At 62.4% G+C, this 21,328-nt stretch overlaps 1 protein-coding gene and 1 long non-coding RNA gene across 2 annotated transcripts; one reads left to right on the top strand and one right to left on the bottom strand.

Annotated features, from left to right (window-relative positions):
- Window positions 1-753: 753 nt before the first annotated feature.
- On the top strand, window positions 754-20,654 carry Rexo1 (RNA exonuclease 1 homolog). Its single transcript, XM_028861173.2, has 16 exons — window positions 754-1,068; window positions 9,564-11,278; window positions 12,096-12,197; window positions 12,706-12,919; window positions 14,291-14,454; window positions 14,802-14,933; window positions 15,203-15,326; window positions 16,035-16,148; window positions 16,554-16,691; window positions 16,831-16,944; window positions 17,897-17,970; window positions 18,175-18,285; window positions 18,578-18,693; window positions 18,776-18,914; window positions 18,989-19,109; window positions 19,184-20,654. Exons 1-16 carry the CDS (start codon window positions 912-914, stop codon window positions 19,270-19,272), a joined length of 3,624 nt encoding a protein of 1,207 aa, XP_028717006.1. The 5' UTR covers window positions 754-911; the 3' UTR covers window positions 19,273-20,654.
- Window positions 7,713-9,592, bottom strand: LOC119086488. The gene is made up of 3 exons (XR_005089786.1): window positions 9,508-9,592; window positions 7,933-8,162; window positions 7,713-7,800 (listed from the first exon to the last, which is right to left on the bottom strand). It is a non-coding gene; the product is annotated as an uncharacterized LOC119086488 (long non-coding RNA).
- Window positions 20,655-21,328: the final 674 nt, after the last annotated feature.

Raw genomic sequence — 21,328 nt, 5'->3', positions numbered from 1 at the left:
CTCCGGCCTCTGCATGTGGTTGTACAGTCGTCCTGCACCCCTCAAAACACAACCCCCCAACAGAAATAAAACAGAACAAAACAACAGTTCAAAGAAGTTTCCGGAGTGTGCCTCCGGGTATCCAGACACTGCAAAAAGTAGGAAATGTCCCGCCGACACCACCCGCGGTTCGGTGAAGGTTTGAGCGTCCACTGAGACCCACGCTGGTCTCCCAATGCTGAGACCCCGGCTAGAGTCGGCTCCGCGGTGAAGAGCACTTGCTGTTTGCAGAAGACTTGGGTTCGAGTCCCGCACTCGCAGCTGCAGGGGATCCGACCCCTCCCTGCCTCCAGCGAGCATCAGGCACACTCACGTTTGCACACACATGCGTACAAACACAAAGCACATCCTAAAGGGGGCGGGGTGGGGGGAGTCGTCCGTGACTCGCCCCTGTCCTCCCGGAGGCGCACGGAGGCAGCGCGGGGCGGAACGCAAATGCGCACCGATCCCGGCCGAATGAACACAGTGGGGCGCGACGGGCATTTCCAGTCAGGCGTGCTCTGGACAGCCCAGGCTCCTCCGGGGCTTGAGGCGCCAGATAGTGAGGTTGTGTCCGCCGAAGTCGGGAGCCGAAAGGCTCTCAGAGGCCAGGAATAGATCATCACGCTCTCCTCAGCGCTTCTCCCGCCCTGGACCTCGGACCCCGCGCCCTCCACCGTCCTGAGGGAGGCGGCACTGTAAGCAGGCGCACTTCGGGCAGCCCTTCCCGGCGCCCCTAGCGACAGCGTCCCGGGGGCCTCTGGGGGCCTCGGAGCAAGATGGCGGCGGCGTCGGGGTCCGAGAGGAGCGAGCGGAGACCTCCGGGGCGAGTGTGAGGAGGGGTCCCGGGGTCCCGGGTCGCTCCGGGCCGGGGCCCCGCTGCGGAACGGACCATGCTACGCTCCACCGGCTTCTTCCGCTCCATCGACTGCCCGTACTGGGCGGGAGCCGCCGGGGGGCCCTGCCGGCGGCCCTACTGCCACTTCCGGCACCGCGGAGCCCGGGGTCCCGGCGCGCCCTGGGGCGGCGGCGCCGCGTCGCCCGCAGCAGGTAAAGCCTGCGCCACCGCGCCCGGCCCCCGGCCGGCCCGGCCCGCTCGTGCCGCGCGGCCCCTCCGCGGCGGGCGGGGCGCCGGGCGACGCTGCGCCCGAGTCCGGGCCTCCCCGGGCGCGGGGTGACGTGTAGACGCCCGCGGCGGAGACGGAGCGGGCGCCGCCGCCGAGCTGGGGGGCCGGGGCCGTCCGTGCGGCCGCCCCGGACCCCGTCCCGCCCGCTCTGCTCGGGAACGGGGTGTCGCTCCTCTCCTGCCGCCGTGCGCCCGGCCAACGCTGCGCGCCCGCGGCCCGGCCGGCTTCTGAGCGCGACGCTCTCCGCGGGCGAGGCCCCCCGTGGTCCGCGGTCGTGGGCAGCACAGGCCCCAGGGGCAGCTGCTGTTTGTCAGGCTGAAAACCCGCTTGGCTTGGACGGGTGTAGACTTTTCCGTTTGGCAGGGAGCGTGTCGCAATGATGAGTGTGATGGTGCTTTTAAGAAGGCATTAGTGTGTAGGAGGTACTGTGTTAGAAGGAAACATTGGGAGAGATTTTATTTTTTTCCCCTGTGTAGGCTTGCTAGTTTGGGACCCAGGATCCTCAGTTCAGCCTAGCAGGTTCTGGGATGACCCTAACCCAGAAGAGAATGCAGAGCATTCCCATTGCACTAAGGAAGACATCGTGGGGCTGGAGAGATGGCACAGATTTAAAAGCCCTTGCTGCTTTGGGCTGGGGGCACATTGCACACCTTTAGTCCCGGTATTCAGGAGGCACAGCCAAGTGGACCTGTGAGTTTGAGGCCAGCCTGGTCTGCATGAGGATTTGTTCCAGAAAAGCCATAGATAGCAAGGTCCTCTCGGGGGTGGGGTGGGGGAAGCGCACTTGCTCCTGTTGCAGAGGCCCTGGGTTGGGTCTCAGCATCCATATGGCTGCTGTATAATTCCAGTTCCAGGACACCTGATGCAGCCTGGCTTCTGGGTGCCACACATGTATGAAGCAAATGCATACGTACAGACAAAACTCACATATGCATTAAAAACAACAACTTGAAAACAGTGCACTGCACCCAGACATGGTTACTCACACCTTTAGATCCAGCATTGGGAGGCAGAGGCAGGTGAATTTCTTTGAGTTCAAGGCCAGCCTGGGTTACATATGTGGCCTTCTCTAAGAAAAAGACAGACAGACATTAGGAGGAAAAGGCTGGAGGGAGGGGGTTATTGAACAGAGTACTGTTTAGACCTCTTTGGTGACCTCTGTCCCTTAGAAGTGGCTCTCCTTTTTTATTATATATATATATGGCATATATATATGAAGCAGGTCTCATATAGTTTAGGATGGCCTCAGTTGATGGAGCAAAGGATGACCTTGAGTTTGAGAGGTGGGCATCATCTCCACGGTTGCTTTGGTGTTGTGGCACTGGGGACAGAATGCAGGACTCACATATCAGAGTCACCTCAGCACTGACCTCATCTCCAGTTCCCAGACTGATTTCAAATGCTCTGTCTCAGTCTGGTTAAGAGTATTTTAACATTCCCCCACCCCTGCCTCAAAGCCAGATGGTAGCACACACCTTTAATCCCAGCACTTTGGAGACAAAGGCAGGCAGATCTCTGAGTTTCGAGGCCAGCTTAGTCTACAAAGCAAGTTCCAGGGCAGCCAGGGCTACACAGAGAAACCCTGTCTCGAAAAACCAAAAACCAAATAACACAAGTGTTTTGCCTGTATGTATGTATGTATGTATGTATGTATGTATGTATGTATATGCACCAGATGTGTGCAGTGTCCGAAGCAGTCAGAACACTGGATCCCCGGCACTGAAGTTCAGGTGGTGGTGAGCCACTGTGGGGGGCTGTGTAAGTTCAGGTGGTGGTGAGCCACTGTGTGGTTGTGTAAGTTCAGGTGGTGGTGAGCCACTGTGTGGCTGTGTAAGTTCAGGTGGTGGTGAGCCACTGTGTGGCTGTGTAAGTTGAGGTGGTGGTGAGCCACTGTGTGGCTGTGTAAGTTGAGGTGGTGGTGAGCCACTGTGTAGCTGTGTAAGTTGAGGTGGTGGTGAGCCACTGTGGGGCTGTGTAAGTTCAGGTGGTGGTGAACCACTGTGTGGCTGTGTAAGTTCAGGTGGTGGTGAGCCACTGTGTGGCTGTGTAAGTTCAGGTGGTGGTGAGCCACTGTGGGGGGCTGTGGGGTCTTGAGCAGTGAGCCATCTCTCTAACCCCAGGTCGGCCTTGAACTTGTGATCCTCCTGCCTCTTGAGAACTGGGTCTCTTTAGTTTCACACATGCACTGGCTTAGGGTACCTGCAAGCGGCCTTCACACGGGTGTTTAGGTCCCTCATCTGGCCCTCATCCCAGGCACTGAGGAAGCTGCCATGGAGGAGAGAGCCATAGCTCTGCCCATCTCAGCCCAGGGTGGGCACTGAGTGCCCAGCTTAGGTGGGTTTTGTTTCCCGAGGTCAGTCCCTGGCTGTCCTGGACTTTTTATGGTGTGTATGTGATTGTCTCTGGGGGTACACGGAGGGGCTGGCACAGTGGCCTCACAGAGCCCTGGGGTCCCAGCTGTCTCCACTCTTGCACAGCGACTGTGTGCCAGGGGAGGTAGGGTGAGAGGAACAGAAATGAGAAATCAGGGGTCTGGGCTAGAGAGTGACCCCTGCTACCAACCGCCATGTCTTCAGGGCCCCGGAGCCTCCTTCTGAGACTCCCTAGCAGTGTGGTGTGGGTGGCCAGGAATGAAGGACCCGGCAGGAGTTGCTCCCAGATTGTCCTGTGGACAGTGGGGTGCCCTGGAGCTTTGTAGGAAGAGTAGGGTTTGCTCAAGCACAGGAGAGTGTTCCTGGGGGGAGGGGGACAGTAAAGTGGCCAGGGCTGTGGCCAAACTCCTCCTGAGCTTTGAGGGCCTCTGTGGGCTTCCGGATCCCAACCTAGTGCATGCGTGAGCAGCAGCGAGCCACAGAGGACCAGGCGCTGCAGGCCTCTTCCCACCCAGCTCTGCCACCCACACATGGGACCTGTGACTTCCTCTTGTCCTGTCAGGCCAGCCTTGGCTCACTGCCTGGGGAGACAGGCTTCAGGGGTGGCTTTCTTTCTCTGAGTGACCTGGGGATAGAGGGACCTGTGCCAGCCACGGGCACATCACAATGCTGCTGCTCTGGGCTCCTTCCCGAGGACAGAGCTGCTTCTCCAGGACACGCCAGCAGGGGCGCTCCAGGCCCCAGCATCTGGTCAGCTGCTGCCTCCCAAAGAGTCAGGGATAGTCGGCACTGGATGTGGAGACACCGATGCACTGGAGGCCAAGGCACAGCACCCCGGTCTTCCTCTGAAATACAGTAGCACACCGTCCTGCTCCGGTTAGACTGGTGCTGCCAGGGGTCTGGTGGCTCTCTTCTCCTTGTCCGGCCTCTTCCAGGCCCAGCTCTGCCCAGCCAGGGAGCATCAGGGCTGCAAGCGATGGGCAGCTGGCTCCACTAGTCCATTGTTGCTGGAGGCGGTGGCTCAGAGGTCAGGTGGGGGTCCTGGTCTAAGCAGGACAGGATGCAGGGTGCTCTCTCCTGCTGCTCACCTGGCACATGTGCTGTGTCTTTAGAGTGCATGTTGTGGGCTCCTGGAGAGTGTAGAAGAGCCCCCAAGTCACCCACCCTGCGTCTGTCCTGCATCTGCCTCTGGCCATGGTCCCTCCGTTGTTGTCGTGGCCACGTTGGCCCTTGCAGGTTCAGCTGGGCACTGCTGCTGTGTGAGGCCATCGTCACCGGGCCCTCTTGACCTGGTTCTGTGGCCTATCTGCCCGGTGCCGTTGACACAAGGGACTTGGGATTTCAGGTGGGTGCTGGCGCAGGGGTTTGCAGCTAGCAACTTCTCCTCAGGACACGCTCCCACAGAGGCAGGGGCATTGGACTGTAGAGAGGCCTGCAAGAGGGCAGCTAGTCAGTCTGAGTTCTGGAAGTATGGACGCTGCAGGGGGCTCCTTCCTCCACGCTGTGTTAAAGAGTGTGCCTGTGGTGTCGGGAGACCCGTGGGAAGGGGTGTGCTCCACCCTTGAGGGGACTGTGCCTGCGTACTGGAGCGCGCCAGTGTTCTGGAAGCAGCCCCCTAAGAATGGACTTTTGCCCTACAGCAGCCTAGGGGTGCTCCCCAGCCTTGCCTCACTGTGCCAGAGACTGGGGTGGCAGTGGTCTAGGCACATGTGCCCCGAGGCTCTCTGAAGGTCGTTCTGGCTGTTCTGGACTCGGTATACACCTCTGGGACTTTGGGAAGAGGACAGGTGGACCAGCACACTGGCTTCATCCCATTCAGGGAGAGAATAACGGGAAGTTGAGGATTTCTTTATTGACTGGGAAGTTCTTACAGCGCTGTGACCATGGAAACGGGAGGCTGCCTCTAGCCTGTCCCAGGGTGGTGGTCACATGTGGCCCGCATGCCTATCAGCTCCTCTGAGCTCTGGATTGGTGGATGCCCGTGGGGGCTCAGGCCTGCCTCAGAGAGAGCCCTAGGCATACAAGGCACCTATCTCCTTGCATCCCACTTAGTGGCCACACCTGCTTGGAAGCCCTGTCACCCTAAAGGACTGACCTTGTAGAGTCAGGGGAAGGCTCTGGAGGATGACCTGGGGGCACAAGGATCCTGGGCACATTCCTTAAGGGTGACCTCCTAGGATAAGGCCTGTGCACCCGTACTGAGGCCGAGGGGCACTCCTAGGCCTGGCGCTATCCTCTTTGGCCAGACTTCGTAATTGTGTGCGGCTTCCCATAGCTCTCTCTGGTGACCTGCTGCCAATGTGTGTGGTCTCTGTGCATGAGTCAGCTATGGTAGCCTTGGAGCTTGATCCTGCTTGGGGGACCTCATCTGTCCAGTAGTGTTGAGCTTAGGGAACCGTAGGTGCCTGGATCCCAATGTGGGGTGGGAAGGGCCAGCTGGGAAAGATGGGTCACAGTCCTGTGAGGGCCCTGGGCAGTGTGGCCATCTCTCTGGGGCTGGCATTCAGGACTGTGCAGTCAGAACCCATCCGAGACAGCCAGAGCAGCCTGGTGCTCCCAGAACTTGGGACCAACACCCCTGCACTACCCACACTCTGCCTCTCCTCCTCTGTGGTGTTTGAGAAACATCCTTCTCCGCCTCCAGGGCTGGGAGCTCTTACCAGCTCAAGGCTGGGCTGGGCCCTGAGCGTCTCTTGGCCTTTATCAGTCCTTTGACCTTGAATGGAGACCTCCAGTACAGGCGAGGGACTGACTTCCTGTTGGCAGGAGAGAGGCGCAGTGAGATGCTGCCCCTGTTGAGACTCAGCTGCCTCTGGTGTGGCCTGTCAGATTGATATGTGGACAGGGTTACCCAGGAGAGCTCTGCTTGCCTGGGTCCGGGTCACTCCTCTGGCAGGCTGAGCTTATGCCAGGCATCCTGGTCCAGCCTGAGGACCCCGGTTCCCCCGGCCATCTGTCTGTCAGCAGGGCTAGTGAGGAGTGATGGGTGGTGTGTGGATCCTACCCCCAGCCTAGGACTCAGACCCTCCCCTGTGGGTGTGGGGATTTCCAAGAGCAGAGCTCAGTCTCCTGTGTGGCCCAGCCCCCTCCCCAGAGAGCACCGTGTGCACCCACATTTACACAGAAGGGTCTTCCTTTGTCACTGTAGGGTTTTGTTTTGTTTTTGTTTTTCGAGACAGGGTTTCTCTGTGTAGTTTTGGTGCCTGTCCTGGATCTCACTCTGTAGACCGGGCTGGTCTCGAACTCACAGAGATCCACTGCCTCTGCCTCCTGAGGACTGGGATTAAGATGTGGTAGCTTCTGGGGTCAACATCTGCATTAATGAAGGGTGTGGCAAGATGCCTGATAACAGCCGCTTAGGAAGGGTTGTTTTGCTCCCAGAAGGCTGCAGGACAGGGGTGGAGGCAGCTGCTCATTGAGTTCATAGAGCAGAGGTAAACACTGGTGCTCGGCTTGCTCTCTCGCTTGTTAAGCCTGGGCCCCAGTCCATGCACTGGTGTCCCCAAGTGTGTGTGGTCTCTGAAGGTTACAGTGTGGGGCCAGGGTCCCCTCCCCATGTGCCCCGAGTCCTGGAGAGTCACAAGGTCCCCCAGAGGACCGTTCCTCAGGAGGATGGTGAGACAGGGGCCCTCAGGTTCAAGCCGCCGCCACTTTGAGGCCGCCCTGTGTCCATGTGTGAGCTGCAGACAGCCCAGCTCCTGGTAGCTGTGTGCTCAAAGCCTAGGCCTGCCAGACATGGTGGCTCACACTTGCCACTCCAGTACTTGGGAGGCTGAGGCAGGAGGATCACCATGAGTTCCCAGACAGCCTGAGCTAGAGCAAGACCTTGTCTCAAAGAAACAAACAAGCAATCAGAAAGGCCATTGGACAGCTCAGCGCTTGCACCAAGACAGACGGCACCCAGGGACCCCTGGGACCCTCATGGGTCCTCTGCCTCTGTGTGTAAACCCTCCGGTGACTCAGAAGTCACACACATAACAAAGCCAGAGGGGGAGCTCCTCATCTGGGCACCGTCCCTTCTCCCGCCCACGGGCTCACCAGACAGGGCATTGCTTGCAGGAGGCCTGGGCATAGCATTCAGTTTAGTTTCTGAGTTTACCCCTCATCTCCTCCTCCCCTCCCTCCCTCCCTCCCGGGGGCTTTGGGTGTGCTAGGCAAGGCCTTTGTTACTGAGCCTCCCCCCCCTTTACCTTTTTCTTTTGAGATCGGGCCTTGCTGGCCTAAGCTGACCTTGAACTTCTGATCCTTCTGCCTCAGCCTCCCGTGGGGCTGGTCCGCTGCCTCTGATTGTTGGAATGTTACTTTCTAAGAACTCAGCCCAGCCTGGCATCACTCCAGCATATTCAGGCCAGCTAGGGCTACGCCATACTGAGATCCCGCCCCAAAGAACTAACGAAAAGTGAGAAGCAGCTCACCTGTTTCCCAGTCTCCCCCAATCCCTTCCACAAGTCAGTGGGCTCTGGCCAGTTCCCAGCCTGTGCTGAGTTCTTGTCCCCAAGTTCCTGCCCTTCTAGGCAGCGAGAGGCTTCCTGTGAGCATCTCTTTTGTCCTTCAGTCTGCAGATGTGAACTCCCCTGCAGGTGCCCCCCACTGTGCTGCATCTTTCATGGCAGATCTTGTATTTCAGGCTGTCAGCTTCACACAGCTGCGGGAGCGCTCATGGAAGACTGCACTTCCTCCAAGGGCTTGGCTGCGCCGGCCTCCAGCCTCACCCTGCTCATGCGGGAGCCCTTCCCGAGTCCCAGTCCTACCTCCCTGAGGACCACCCTGTGGAGGCGCCAGGCCCTGCTGATGCAGGATGGTCCCCAGCTCGGTCATCAGCCACAGGGTCACCTCCTGGGCTTTCTGCAAGTGTCTGGGGCCTGACCATTCAGCAGGGCTTCATGGGCTGTTGAGAAGGCCAGCTGGTTTGGAACAGACTCCCTCCCTGATCTACACCTCGATTGCGTGTTCTTCCAGCTTCCCTTGGGGACAGTGCTCAGAGAGGGGATATCAGCAGTGTGCCTGCACCCCACCCCTCGTCCAGATAGACGTGGTTGGGTCATACAGTTCTTGCTTATACTGGTGGGATCACACCATAACTACTGATCTCTTTATTAAGGCTTTAAAAAAAGATTTTTCCTTTTAATTGTGTGTCTGAATGTGTGTGGGGATGTGAGTTAGGTCCGCATGGAGGCCAGAGGTGGACTGGATGGGTTGCAGGGTTGTGAGTTGCCTGCTGTGGGCCCACGGCGAGGGTGTGGACAGAGAAGTGAGGTCCCAAAGACCTTTGGGCATGGCCTGGAGACCACCAAGGTACTCATGTTACCCACAGGACCTACCAGGAATTAAACCCCCACAGCTCAAGGCTCTAGCTGGCCTGCAACGCTGTCCCCAGTGAGTGAGTCTCACTTGGCTTTACGGCTGGCTCAGGCTCCAGGGCCTCCATCTCCCCAGTGCACCCCACCACGGCCAGCTTTTCTGGAGTGATCGGTCCCTCCACAAGTGCAGTGCAGTTCTTACTGTGTCGCCTCCAGCCCCGCCCCCTGGGTCCTCTGTGAAGAGGAGATGGGTGAGGTAAGGGCGATCACTCCAGAAAAGTGACTGACTACCTTGGTGGTCTCCAGGCCATGCCAAAAGGTCTCTGGGAACCTCAATTCTCTGTACCCCTTTTTGACAGAGGATCACACATAGCCCAAGCTAGTAGCTTTGAACTCACGATGTAGCAAAGGCTTGCTTTAACTCCTGACCCTCCTGCCTGTCCTTTTCTAGAGTTGGGTGACGGGTGTGAGCCATTGTGACTGGTTTATGTGGTGCTGGGGAGGAAGCCCGTGCGTCCCTGCAGTGCTCTGTCTGTGAAGACCCGGACCCTTCCCTTCCTTGACTAGACCCCCCCCAGCACCCGTCAGTCATCCTCTGCACAGGTCCTGGCGTAGGGCAGGCGATCCCGACCCAGCGGCGTCACGGTGTCCAAGCCTGGTGTGTAGGCTGTGGAAAGCTGGCTCTCTTACCTTGCCCGTCTCTGGCAGGCCGGCTCAGGGGCTGTCCGTGTTCCCTTCCCTCCCAGGGCTTGGCTATGACCCGTACAACCCGGAGCTGCCTCAGCCTCCTGCGGAGAGAGAGAATGGCGCGCTGGGCCAAGGTGATGGCATGCTGGAGCTGGAGCTGGTCAACCAAGCCATCGAGGCTGTGCGCGGCGAGGTGGAGCTGGAGCAGAGGCGTTACCAGGAGCTCCTGGAGACGGCACGGGGGCACGGTGCCGGGGCTTCGGCCCTGGCGCCCTGCAGCCCTGCCGCGAGCCTGGATGACGACGACACCTTCTCGCTGGCCCTCACTTACACACCGGGGGCCCTGCTGAGCCCAGACTCAGGCTACCAGCCCACCCCACTGGCTGCCCCTGCGGAACCAGGTCACAAGTACTCATTGGCCCCTTCAGAGACGGGTCAGGGCAGAGTTGGAGGGGGCACCAGTGCCCTGGAGTACGTCCCCAAGGCTGTGGGCCAGCCGCGCCGCTGTGGTCGACCCGTGTCTGGTGGCAAGTACGTGGTGGACAGCTCAAAGCCATCAACAGATCTGGAGTACGACCCACTGTCCAACTACTCCGCTCGGCACCTTGGCAGGGCCAGTGCCAGGGACGAGAGGGCCACCAAGCGGCCGCGAGGCTCCCGGGGTGCTGAGCCCTACACACCTGCCATCAAGAAGCCCTGTGACCCCTTCGGTGGCTGTGAGGCCAGGTTCTCAGACTCAGAAGATGAGGTGGCTAGCCCGGCGAAGGCTGATGTCAGCAGCCCCAAGGCTGGGACTGAACCTGAAAGCAAGGCGCCTGGGAAACCTGCCTCCAAGGAGGGCCCGGAGCCCGTGGCAGGCAGCCTGCGGGACACCAAGGAGATGGCTGTGCAGTACGACGTGGAAGACCTCGGGCAGCCTCCAAAAGCGGCAGACACAGTAGCCAGGGCCTCTCACGATGCTGGGGTCCCCAAGGATGGCAAAGCCAAGAAAAAGAAAAGTGGGACACCAGCCAGCCTCAGCCACAAGGACAAGGCCCGCAAAAGAGACAAGAAGAAAGACAAGGACCCAGGACGGCCCCGGGAGAAGGAGAAGGTGTCTGCAGACAAGAAGAGGCCACAAGCTGGCAGCCCCCGGGGCAAGGCCCAGGGCTCGGAAGGGACCAAGAAAAAGCCATCCAACACCACTGCAGTGGCCAGCTCAGGGAAAGGGGGACCAGGCCGCTCCTCCAGTGGAGGGTCCCGGCCCCAAGACTCTGGGTCTGGCCCCCACGCCCCACTGGCCTGGAAAGGCGGCAGTGACAGGAAGACATCATCAGGGAAGTTGGTGGAACGCAAGGCCCGCTCCCTGGATGACAGTGCCCCCCAGGAAGCCCCTAAGCTCAAGAAGCGGGCCCTGAGCCACGCTGAATTGTTTGGGGATGAGAGTGAGGAGGAGGAGGACTCAGGCTTGGGGGCCAAGGCACCCCGGGTCTGGCCCCCCACCCTTCCCAGCCTCAGCTCAGACTCAGAATCAGACTCTGACTCCAGCCTGGGCCTGGGCGAGACACAGGTGCCCAAGCGTCTCAAGGCCGAGCCGCCCGCATCCCCCGCACCGCCCTCCCCATCCTCCTCCTCCTCCTCCTCGGGAGCCAGCCAGTGTGCAGAGGAGGATGTGGACTACTCGGCCCTGGAGAAGGAGGTGGACTTCGATGCGGACCCCATGGAGGAGTGCCTGCGGATCTTCAATGAGTCTACCAGTGTGAAGACGGAGGACAAGGGCCGGCTGGCCCGGCAGGTGAGGGCGCTGGCCTTGGCAGGCGAGGGCCCTGTGAGGGGACACTCCATCCCGCAGCCGTCTCCAGCCGACTCCAGCCTCTGTGACCCAGGCAGAAGCCGCTCCTTCAGCACCGGCCTCTTAACTCCATTCAAAATTCAGGAACCCTCGGTGGCCGCCTGCTGCCCCCCTGCACCCTGCCCAGAACGAGGATGCTGGCTTTCTACCCACCCAGCCGGCTTCCCGTGGCAGCGTCCGACTGACCGTTCAGACTGACCGGCAAAGGGGTACCGGGCCCTCCCGCCCCACGCCTGCCTCACACTTCCTGTCCCCAGCTCTTTGGCCTCTCTTGTCCTCTGCCCGCCCACCCCCACCCCCAAGCTCTTGCTCCTCTTCTGGCCTCGATCCCCTCTCCTCTCTCCCTGGCTTGCCTGTCTCAGGCCAGCCTTGACCCATCTGGGTGTCCCCCTTCAATGTCCCCATGCTGGCCACCAGGGGGCACTCACCCTGAACAGACAAAGATGGACTGGCCCTTTCCTTCCAGCACTAGGCCTACGGGGATGATGCCCTTGACTGGCACTCCGTGTCTGAGCCGTCATCCTGGGCTGGGTGTGGGGGCAGCAGCAGGGCCATGCCCACTTGTCCTTCTGTCCACAGAATTGCCACCCTGGCCTGGGAGGCAGGTGCTGGGGCGGGCCTTGGGCCGCAGGGTGCTGATCCCGGGGAGGGCTCTCACCGGCAGGGCCGCCTGAGGTCTGGTGGTGACGTGAGCCTGGGTGGAAAGGCAGGGGTGTGCCCCGAGGAAGACCTGGAGTGAGGAGTGCGTGTGTGTTTTCAGCCCCCCAAGGAGAAGGCCGTGGAGAAGGCGCACGCGGGCCTGACCACTCTGTTCCCGGGGCAGAAGAGGAGGGTGTCCCACCTCTGCAAGCCAGGCAAGGAGGTAAGACCCAGATTTGGGCATGAGGGTGGGCAGCTGGAGGGTCCGGGACGACCTGCCCCCAGTCTGGACCCCAGGCTTCCTGAGCTGGCCTTTGGTAGAGAAGCGTGCCCTGTCCGCTCCTGTCCGCTGTCCTGACCTAGGCCCAGGAGCTTCAGGGAGGAGTGGGCGGACTCCAGTGGGTAGTGGGGCTGAGCGGGCTCGCCAGCCTCGAGCCCAGGCTGCCTCCTGTGCCTGGGGGACAGGGGGAACCCCAGAGAGGCCACCCAGGGCTGCGACGACAAGCTCGGGGACACGAACATTCAGAACAGTCCTTAAAGCCTCCCGGGACGGGGGCAGCGTCCCAGATGCAGTTTCTCAGGAAGGCTTCGTCTTTGAGATGTGCGCAGACAGGTCGCCAGCGCCACCGTGATCCCCACACTGCTGGGCAGTGGGACGCTGGGGCTCCTCATCCAGCCTGCCTCGAGTGCTCTTGACTCAGAGCTGGCCTCCAAGACCTGTGTTCTTTCAGGCGGAGGCCCCCAGGAGGGCCCCCGTGGCGCCCCCAGCCCGGCCCCCGACTGCTCAGGAGGTGTGTTACCGGAGGGCGCAGCAGGCGCAGAGGGACTCCGCCAGCTGGCTGCAGGGGGCCCCGAGGCCCACGGACAGACTCTCCTCCGTGCACATCTCCGCCCCTGGGGAGAAGAGGAGGATTGCTCACGTGCCCAACCCCCTCCTGGCCACCAGTAAGTCCTGGCCCCGCCCTCTCGGACCCCCAACCCCAGCATCTGGGGCACAGGGGCAAGCAGCACCCTGGGGACTTCTCTGATGTACTTGGCCTTGAGCACCACCTTGCCGGGGCCTTGGTGGCCGGCTGACTATGGAGTGGGGACAGGATGGCCCGGAAGGCCTGGCGGCTCCTCACTTCCTCCCAGACTCAGGCCCTGGGATGCTGGAGGCCAAGGGTCAGTGGGGACTATCCCAGTCCAGGGACCCTCGGTGGACTTGCCTGGGCTACCTGGGGTGGGCCGCAGCTCCGAAGGTCAGGTTGGAGTAGTCCTATCTGTGCTGAGCACAGGCCTCCCCGCCCCAGAACACACCCTGCCGAGGCCGCCGGTCGGGCTGCTGCTCATGGCTCCCAGGGAGGGTCTTGCCATCAGGACAGACCACTTCTCGTTAGTCATGACGTGAGCCTGTAGCCCAGTCAGGAAGAGCTGCTGGGCCTGGCCTTCTTCCTGCCTTCCCCAGGGCTGCGGTGCCTGGGATTCTCTGTTCCTGTTCATGCCCACGGCCCAGCCATGGGGGAGGCTCCTGGCCCAGCCGCAGCCGGGCTCGTTAGGGCCGCTCTGGTTCTGCACTCCTTGTCCCCAGACACGTACCTTGATCTGCCGCGGTGCTCCTGCCGTAGCTTGCTCACAGGGCCGGGTTCCTCATAACGTGTGCCCTCCTCCTGCGGGACTAAGAGAGCATGGGGAACCCCTCTTGACAAGCACAGCCTTGGGTTGGTTCCAGGAAGGATGGCAAAGGCAGCCTGGTCCTGCTCCCTGGCCCTATCCAGAGACGATCCTGACTAGAGGCAGGCGTCCCTAGTCTGTCTCCCTTCTTCCAGGGGCTCTGATGGTCAGGCACCCCACACCCCTGCGTTGACAATCGGGGCAACCCTGGCCACCCACTGCCAGGGCGGAGACTGTATGGTTTGTGACCTCATGACAGGGACAGGCAGGTAGCCTGTCACAATGAACGGGCCAGGGCATCCCAGGCCCTCTAGTCCTGTGCCTAGGAGCCAGGGCTACCCCTCAGACGTCAATGCCTCGGAGTTGGGGGCTGGAACATGCGGCAGAGGCCCCGAGCACACCCTGCCATTTGCCAGACTGTCCCGACCGTGGCGTTGCCTGAGCCGGCCTGCACAGCCGTGTGGCCCTCCCCCACCTCCATGGACTTGCCCCAGGGCAGCTAGAGTCCCATGTCCTTCCGCACCCCGAGCACGGCACCCCGGCCCCCGCTGCGCTGCGAGATGCGTGTCCTGCTCACACTCAATGACCACAGCTTCCTGGTGCTCCGCAGCTCCGTCATGGGCCTCCTGTCCTCCTGTGCTCATGTCCCCTGTCCCCCACCAGCCCCGACAGGTGCCAAGAGGGCGCTCCCTGCCAGCAGCAGCCAGGCGTCCCACGGTCCTGAGCCTGGCAGCCAGCCACTGAAGACACGCACGCTGTCAGGGATGGCATCAAAGACCACCACCACTGTCACCCCCAAGCGCATCGCCCACAGCCCATCACTCCAGGTACCTGCTCCAGCCGGCCCCTCCCTGGCCCGCTCGCAGGGCTCAGGGGCCCAGAGCTCTGCCCCCCTCTGCTCATTTGTCCCTGCTAGGGTTCTGGGTCGGCCTGGCAGGGTGCTCTGTTTCCTAGTACCGAGGAGGAAGCCGGGTTCCTGCGAACCGGCAGGCTTATGCCCAGGCCGCGGCCCAGCCCCTCACGGGGGTTCTAGGCGGCAGGCCCGTCCCTGACCATTCCACCCCCAGCCTTTTCCTCCAGAATCCATGGCTGGGCTCGGGCTGTGGACAGCCCATTCCCGTCCTCCCCAGAGGCTCTGTGTCCTGACCCTCCCCCACCCGTCTCTTTCCTCCAGAGTCTAAAGAAGCCCGTTATCCCAAAAGAATTTGGCGGCAAGGTCCCCACTGTGGTGCGGCAGCGCTATCTCAACCTCTTCATCGAGGAGTGTCTCAAGTTCTGCCCGTCCAACCAGGAGGCCATCGAGAAGGTGGGGGGCCGGACAGGGAGCCCTGGTCACCGTGGCCTTGGCCTGAGGCCAGGGAGGGCCCGCGTGTCTCCCTGGCTCTCATCTAGGCATCTTGGTCCAAACGGACTGCCTGTACCACTTCCTCGTGGGCAGCAGGCTCCTCCTGCCGGTGTGTCCCCGGAATACACGGGCAGGGTCTGTGCGGGGTCCCCTGGTCCCGAGCCTGCCTGCTGTCACCTAGTGCAGCTGGCCCTCCTGCTGATTCTCCGGTGCCACTGTGTCCTGCCTAGGCACTGAACGAGGAGAAGGTGGCGTATGAGCGCAGCCCCAGCAAGAACATCTACCTGAACGTGGCTGTGAACACCCTTAAGAAGCTGAGGGGCCTGGTCCCCAACACCGTGCCCAGCCTCAGCAGTGAGTGGCCGCTGTGAGGGAGGGTCCTGCCCAGAACTCGGTGCTCACGGGCTGGAGTGAGCGGCAGGCCCGTCCCTAGTCCCCACGCACAGCCTGGAGCGGCAGGCCGTCCCTAGTCCCCACGCACAGGCTGGAGTGAGCGGCAGGCCGTCCCTAGTCCCCACGCACAGGCTGCTGCCTGAGGTTCCTCTGCCTCTTCCCTCCTTCACGGGTGGGGCCTCTGCTAATGGTGCCCACAGCCTCTTCACAGTGAGTGGCTGAGCGCTGTGCATTTGCTAGGGGAGAGGGACAGTTAAGAGGTCTCATTATGTTTCCTTGAGAGGCCACATTAGGCAGCCACCACGGTGATCTTGCTTCCCTGGGCAGCCCTAGTCTCCATTAGCCGCCCCCTCCGCTGGAGGGCCGGGGTGGCCTTTGTAGGTGGTGACAGCTCAGAGCTTCAAAATGCAGTCGTTATCTGCTTGAGTAGCTGCAACATGCCCCTGCCTCACACCTTCCGTCAGGAGCAGTGGGCCTGGCCTGTCCACCCAGAGCATGGGTCGGGGGTTCCTCAGCCTGGGGTGACCTGTCCCCCGCTCCCAGCCGGGACTCGGTAGGCAGTAGAGGGTATGGACATGTTAGGTTGGGCTAGGGCAGCAGTGTGGCGGCCGGGAGGACAGACCGCAGCCGGCTCACGCTGCCTGGCTCCTCGCTCGCCCTTCCTTCTAGAAGCCGGTGGCCGCAGAGTTGTGTCCCACGAGGTGGTGCTGGGAGGCAGATTGGCGGCCAAAACCAGCTTCTCACTGAGCCGCCCCAGCAGCCCCCGGGTGGAGGAGCTGAAAGGTGAGCCCCAGCTCTGCTGCTCCGCCACACACGCGCCCACACGTGTGCACGCACCCACAGGCACTCACACCCCGTGTCCCCTATCATCGCCCCCCCCCCCCCGCAGCAGTGACAGCCAGCACCCCGCGGGGACTGCCCTTACAGCTGCGTGTGCGTGCGTGCGTGCATGCGTGCGTGCGTGCGTGTGTGTGTGTGTGCGTGTGCGCTTGTGTGTGTGTGTGCGCGCGTGTGTGTGCGCGTGTGCGTGTGTGTGTGTGTGTGTGTGTGCACTTGTGTGTGCTTGCGCCTGTGCGTGTGCGTGTGTGTGCGTGTGTGTGTGTGTGTGTGTGTGTGTGCACTTGTGTGTGTGTGCGCTTGTGTGTGCATGCGCCTGTGCGGATCCCCCTGACCCCGTGCCCCCCACAGGGAACGCCTTGTACAGCCGTCTCAGGGAGTACCTGCTCACTCAGGAGCAGCTCAAGGAGAATGGCTACCCCTTCCCCCACCCAGAGCGCCCAGGGGGCGCCGTCATCTTCACGGCCGAGGAGAAGAAGCCCAAGGACCGTGAGTCTCCTCCGGCCGCGTCCTCGCCAGCAGGACTGGGTGGGGAGCGGCCTGCTGAGTCGGGCCATCGTGCTCGGGGTGCTGGCTGCCAGCCTCTCGCCCACTCGCCCTCCGCCTGTCCATCTGTCCTCGCCCACAGCCTCCTGCAGAATTTGTTGTCGCTGTGGCACCGAGTACCTTGTGTCCTCCTCGGGCCGCTGTGTGCGCAGTGAGGAATGCTACTACCACTGGGGACGGCTGCGGCGGAACCGCGGAGCCTGAGCCCCGCCGGTGACACCTCCCCTGTGCCCGCCACCTCCCTGTGCCCGCCCGCACACCTCCCCTGTGCCCCGACACCTCCCCTGTGCCCGCCCGCTCCCCTCCCCTGTGCCCGGCGCCCGCGTACACCTCCCCTGTGCCCGCCCGCCCACACAACTCCGTGCCCGCCACCTCCCCTGTGCCCGCCCGTACACCTCCCCTGTGCCCTCGTACACCTCCCCTGTGCCCGCCCGCCTACACCTCCCCCTACACCTCCCTGTGCCCGCCCGCGTACACCTCCCCTGTGCTGCCCGCCGCGTACACCTCCCCTGTGCCGCCCGTACACCTCCCCTGTGCCCGCCCTCGTACACCTCCCCTGTGCCCCGCCCGCGTACACCTCCCCTGTGCCCGCCCGCCTACACCTCCCTGTGCCCGCCCGCCTACACCTCCCTGTGCCCGCCCGCTACACCTCCCCTGTGCCCGCCCGCCTACACCTCCCCTGTGCCCGCCCGCCCCCCCCTGCCCGCCGTACACCTCCCCTGTGCCCGCCCGCGTACACCTCCCCTGTGCCCGCCCGCGTACACCTCCCCTGTGCCCGCCCCTCCCCCCCTGTCCCGCCCGCCTACACCTCCCCTGTGCCCGCCCGCGCCGCGTACACCTCCCCTGTGCCCGCCCGCGTACACCTCCCCTGTGCCCGCCCGCGCTACACCTCCCCTGTGCCCGCCCGCTCCCCTCCCCCTGTGCCCGCCCGCTCCCCTCCCCCTGTGCCCGCCCGGCCTTCTGTGACCCGCGTGTTCCTTCCGGGGCACGGGGTCTGTGTCTCGCAGTCCGCAGTGTCCCCAAGCGGGGTCCGTCCCCGGGCCTGCACCGGCCTGAGATGGCCCAGCTCTTTCTCTGTCCCTGGGTCGTGGTCCCTGGCGGGTGGGCCGGGTCCCCTGCCTGCCTGAGCACCGCCGCTCTCTCCCCAGTGGCCGGGGGCTGGGAGACGCAGTACATGTGCTGCGCGGCTGCCGTCGGCGCCGTGGGCTGTCAGGTCGCCAAGGTAAGTCCGGCCGCGTGCCGCTTCCGCTCTCGGCTCGGGTCTGCCTCGGACACTGCCCCAGGGTCGAGGGACACAGTGGAGGGCGGGAGTCAGGCCTGTCCTGGGCCTCCAGCCCTCCAGTCAGGAGCCTGCACGGGCGGGCACCCGGTCCCAGGCGTCCACGGGGCCTGCGCCGGGCCTGCTGCTGACCCCCTTGTTCCCCAGCAACACGTGCAGGACGGCCGGAAGGAGAACCTGGAGGGCTTTGTGCGCACCTTCCAGAAGGAGCTGCCCGAAGACGCCCACGCGGGGGTCTTTGCCCTGGACTGTGAGATGGTGAGTCTGGGCTCTCCGGAGCCTGGGCCACTCTGGAGGGGGAGGACGGGAGGCCGCGGGGGGCCTGCAAGTGAGGGGATGGCTGAGGTGCAAGGCTGTCGCCGACGCCGCGTCTCCACGCCGTCTTGCACTATCAGGCTGGGGGGGGGTTCTCGGAGTTCCCGGCCTGCGTCTCCCTCTGCTGCCGTGGCGCCCCCGGGGTCCCGGGGTCTGGTGGCAGCCCCGGCTGGCCACCCAGGGCAGGCGGGCTTGGGCGGCCGGCCGCATCCAGCGCCCATCTCAATGCCCGCAGTCCTACACTACGTACGGCCTGGAGCTGACCCGCGTCACAGTCGTGGACACAGACATGCAGGTCGTGTACGACACCTTCGTCAAGCCTGACAACGAAGTTGTCGACTACAACACCAGGTGGGGCCCGGCCCTCCGCGGGACCCAGCCTTGCTCCTGTCCTGCCTGGCCCAATCCTCCTCTCGAATCCGGACCTCTGCAGGTTCTCGGGGGTGACGGAGGCTGACCTTGTGGACACGAGCATCACGCTGCGGGACGTGCAGGCCGTCTTGCTGAGCATGTTCAGCGCCGACACCATCCTCATCGGACATAGCCTGGAGAGCGACCTGCTGGCCCTCAAGGTAGCTGGGCCTGCCGGGCTAAGGACGGGAGAGGCCCTGCCCAGCAGGCCCTGGCCACGCCCGCCTCTCCGTAGGTTATCCACGGCACGGTGGTGGACACCTCGGTGCTGTTCCCGCACCGCCTGGGCCTGCCCTACAAACGCTCCCTGCGGAACCTCATGGCCGACTACCTCAGACAGATCATCCAGGACAATGGTGAGGAGCCGGGGCGGGGGTGGGGGGCCAGGCGACCGGTCAGGACCCTGCTGACTGACCGAGCTGTCCTGCAGTGGATGGGCACAGCTCCAGTGAGGACGCCAGCGCCTGCATGCACCTTGTCATCTGGAAGATCCGAGAAGACGCCAAGACCAAGCGATGACTCCCCACCCGCCGCCGCCCCCACCCCCACGCCCCTTTCCTACAACCCTGACTCCCCTTCGCCCCGATGCCCTCAGCCCGATGCCCTCGGCCTCTTTTCAAACTGTAATAAAACATGACAGCTGAGCGTGTGTCTCCCGAGCTCGGGCTGCAGGTCTGGAGTGGCCCTGAGCTGGGGCTGAGACGACCCCTGAGCCCAGCCCTACATGTCGCCCTCAGGCCTGTCCCTGTGCCCAGTCGGCCCCACCCTCCCTGCACCAGGCAGTGGCCCTCCTCCTCCTCCTCTGTATATAACGCAGCTGACAGGACAAGCCCTCCTGGTTTGAGACGGGGGTTGTCTTTTTTTACTTTATACTGTTATTTTTATTAATTTTTATTTAAACCTGCTGACCCACAGTTCCTTCTCCTCAGCAGAGGAGTCCAGCCCTGGTGCCACTGGGATCCAGGGCCTGAACCCCACACAGTCAATCCTGTGGGCTTGGATGTCTGCCCTGCCTTGTGGGGTGGCTTCCAGAACTCCCCCGAGCCACCAAGACTCCCCAGCCTCAGCCAAGCCAGCCCCAGGGAAGGCCCGACCTCCCAGGGCCTCCGGGCTGCCTTCCTGGGGGCTGCTGCCTCTCTGCGTGGGTAGGAACAGAATAAACGTTTATATGAACTTTAGATTTCCTAGTGTGTGGTGCTTTGGGGGCCAGGCAGGACCCCAACACACCCCCTTGTGGCCCCTGTCCCAGGGGCCAGGATCAAGGAAAACAAATTATTCCCTTTCCCAGAAACCATCTCTGATCCCAAGTGGGCCCATGCCACCCTGCTCTGGGGATCTCTGTGAGATAACCCAAAGCTTAGGTAGGCCGTGCTTGCCAGCCCGCCCTCTCCTGAGGGTCACCTTGTGTCTCTAGTGCAGGCTGGTGGTGTGGTCTCATCGCCTGTGTGAGCCCAGCTACTTAGACAAGGTCCAGAGTGGAAACCAGGAACCCCTACCACGTGGTGTCTTGAGAGAGGGCCCGGCCATCCAGGCCACTCTGTCCCTAGGTCAGGAAACTAATTTTGCAGTTCTCATGTCCCATGTGACCTCGGCATGATTGGCCTCCGCTTAGCAGTTACCTGTTGGGCACAGAGGAGCCCCAGAGCCATCAGGCCCTGGCTTGGCTAGCTGGAACTAGAACCATGCAGGGTGAGCCAGCTGTGAGGGTCAGGGCAAGCCTCCTGCGGGGGCTGTGGCTCATGGCAAGGGCAGCTTCCAGGGGTAGGGAGCTCTCGGCTGCAGGGTCCCGTGGGCGCTTCCTTGGTTAAGCCGGGCCATCTACCCTCAGGGTTCTCTCGACCAATCTGTCCCCTCTTCTACCTTCTGTAAAGTTTTTTAAAAAAATAAACGGTGCCGATGTATTCACAAGAGTCCAAGTGTCAGTCTTGTGTGCTTTGATGTGTGTCTCTGCCTGTGCCCCGCCCAGGACATGTCAAGGTACCCTGGAGGTTTGCCCGGGGCAGGAGGCCAGCCTACAAGGACCTTTCTGTCAGCTACCCCTGGCTCTGCATTGACAGCCTCAGGGCCTGTGTATGTCTGCGTGGAGGGGCGGCTGTCTCCCCTGTGATTGCCCCCTAGCCCTGTATAAGTCAGGGTAGGAGATCTACCAAAGTCCATCCAAAAGGACAGGAGAAATACTTGATCGGTGATTCTCAACCCGTGGGTCTTGTCCCGAGGCCAGCCTTTGCTCCTCAAATCCTGCGCTGCAGAATGGAAGCCCAGACCACGGACGGACCCACCTCCACCGGGTCCCTTCCCGACACCCCAGGGATGCCCCGCTCTAGGAGCTCCCCATCCATTTGCAGCCTGGCCCCTGGATCGGCTCTTCACCTTTCACAGTTTTCCTAGGTCTGGCCTGGCCCCCAGGGGCTCCAGAGCCCTGCGGGCTCCACAGCCTGGCGTCTCAGCAAGGCTTCTCTGGCCCATGACGCATAGCTCCACCCACAGGGCGTGGCTTCACCCACCAGGCAGGGAGCTGCCCTGAAGCCGGGGCTCCACCCAGGATGCCCGGCCCAGTCCATTCTTGCCCCACCCA

The sequence above is a fragment of the Peromyscus leucopus genome, chromosome 22, assembly GCF_004664715.2.
Source record: "Peromyscus leucopus breed LL Stock chromosome 22, UCI_PerLeu_2.1, whole genome shotgun sequence".
NCBI lineage: Eukaryota > Metazoa > Chordata > Mammalia > Rodentia > Cricetidae > Peromyscus > Peromyscus leucopus.
This window is presented reverse-complemented; position numbering and strand designations above follow the sequence as displayed.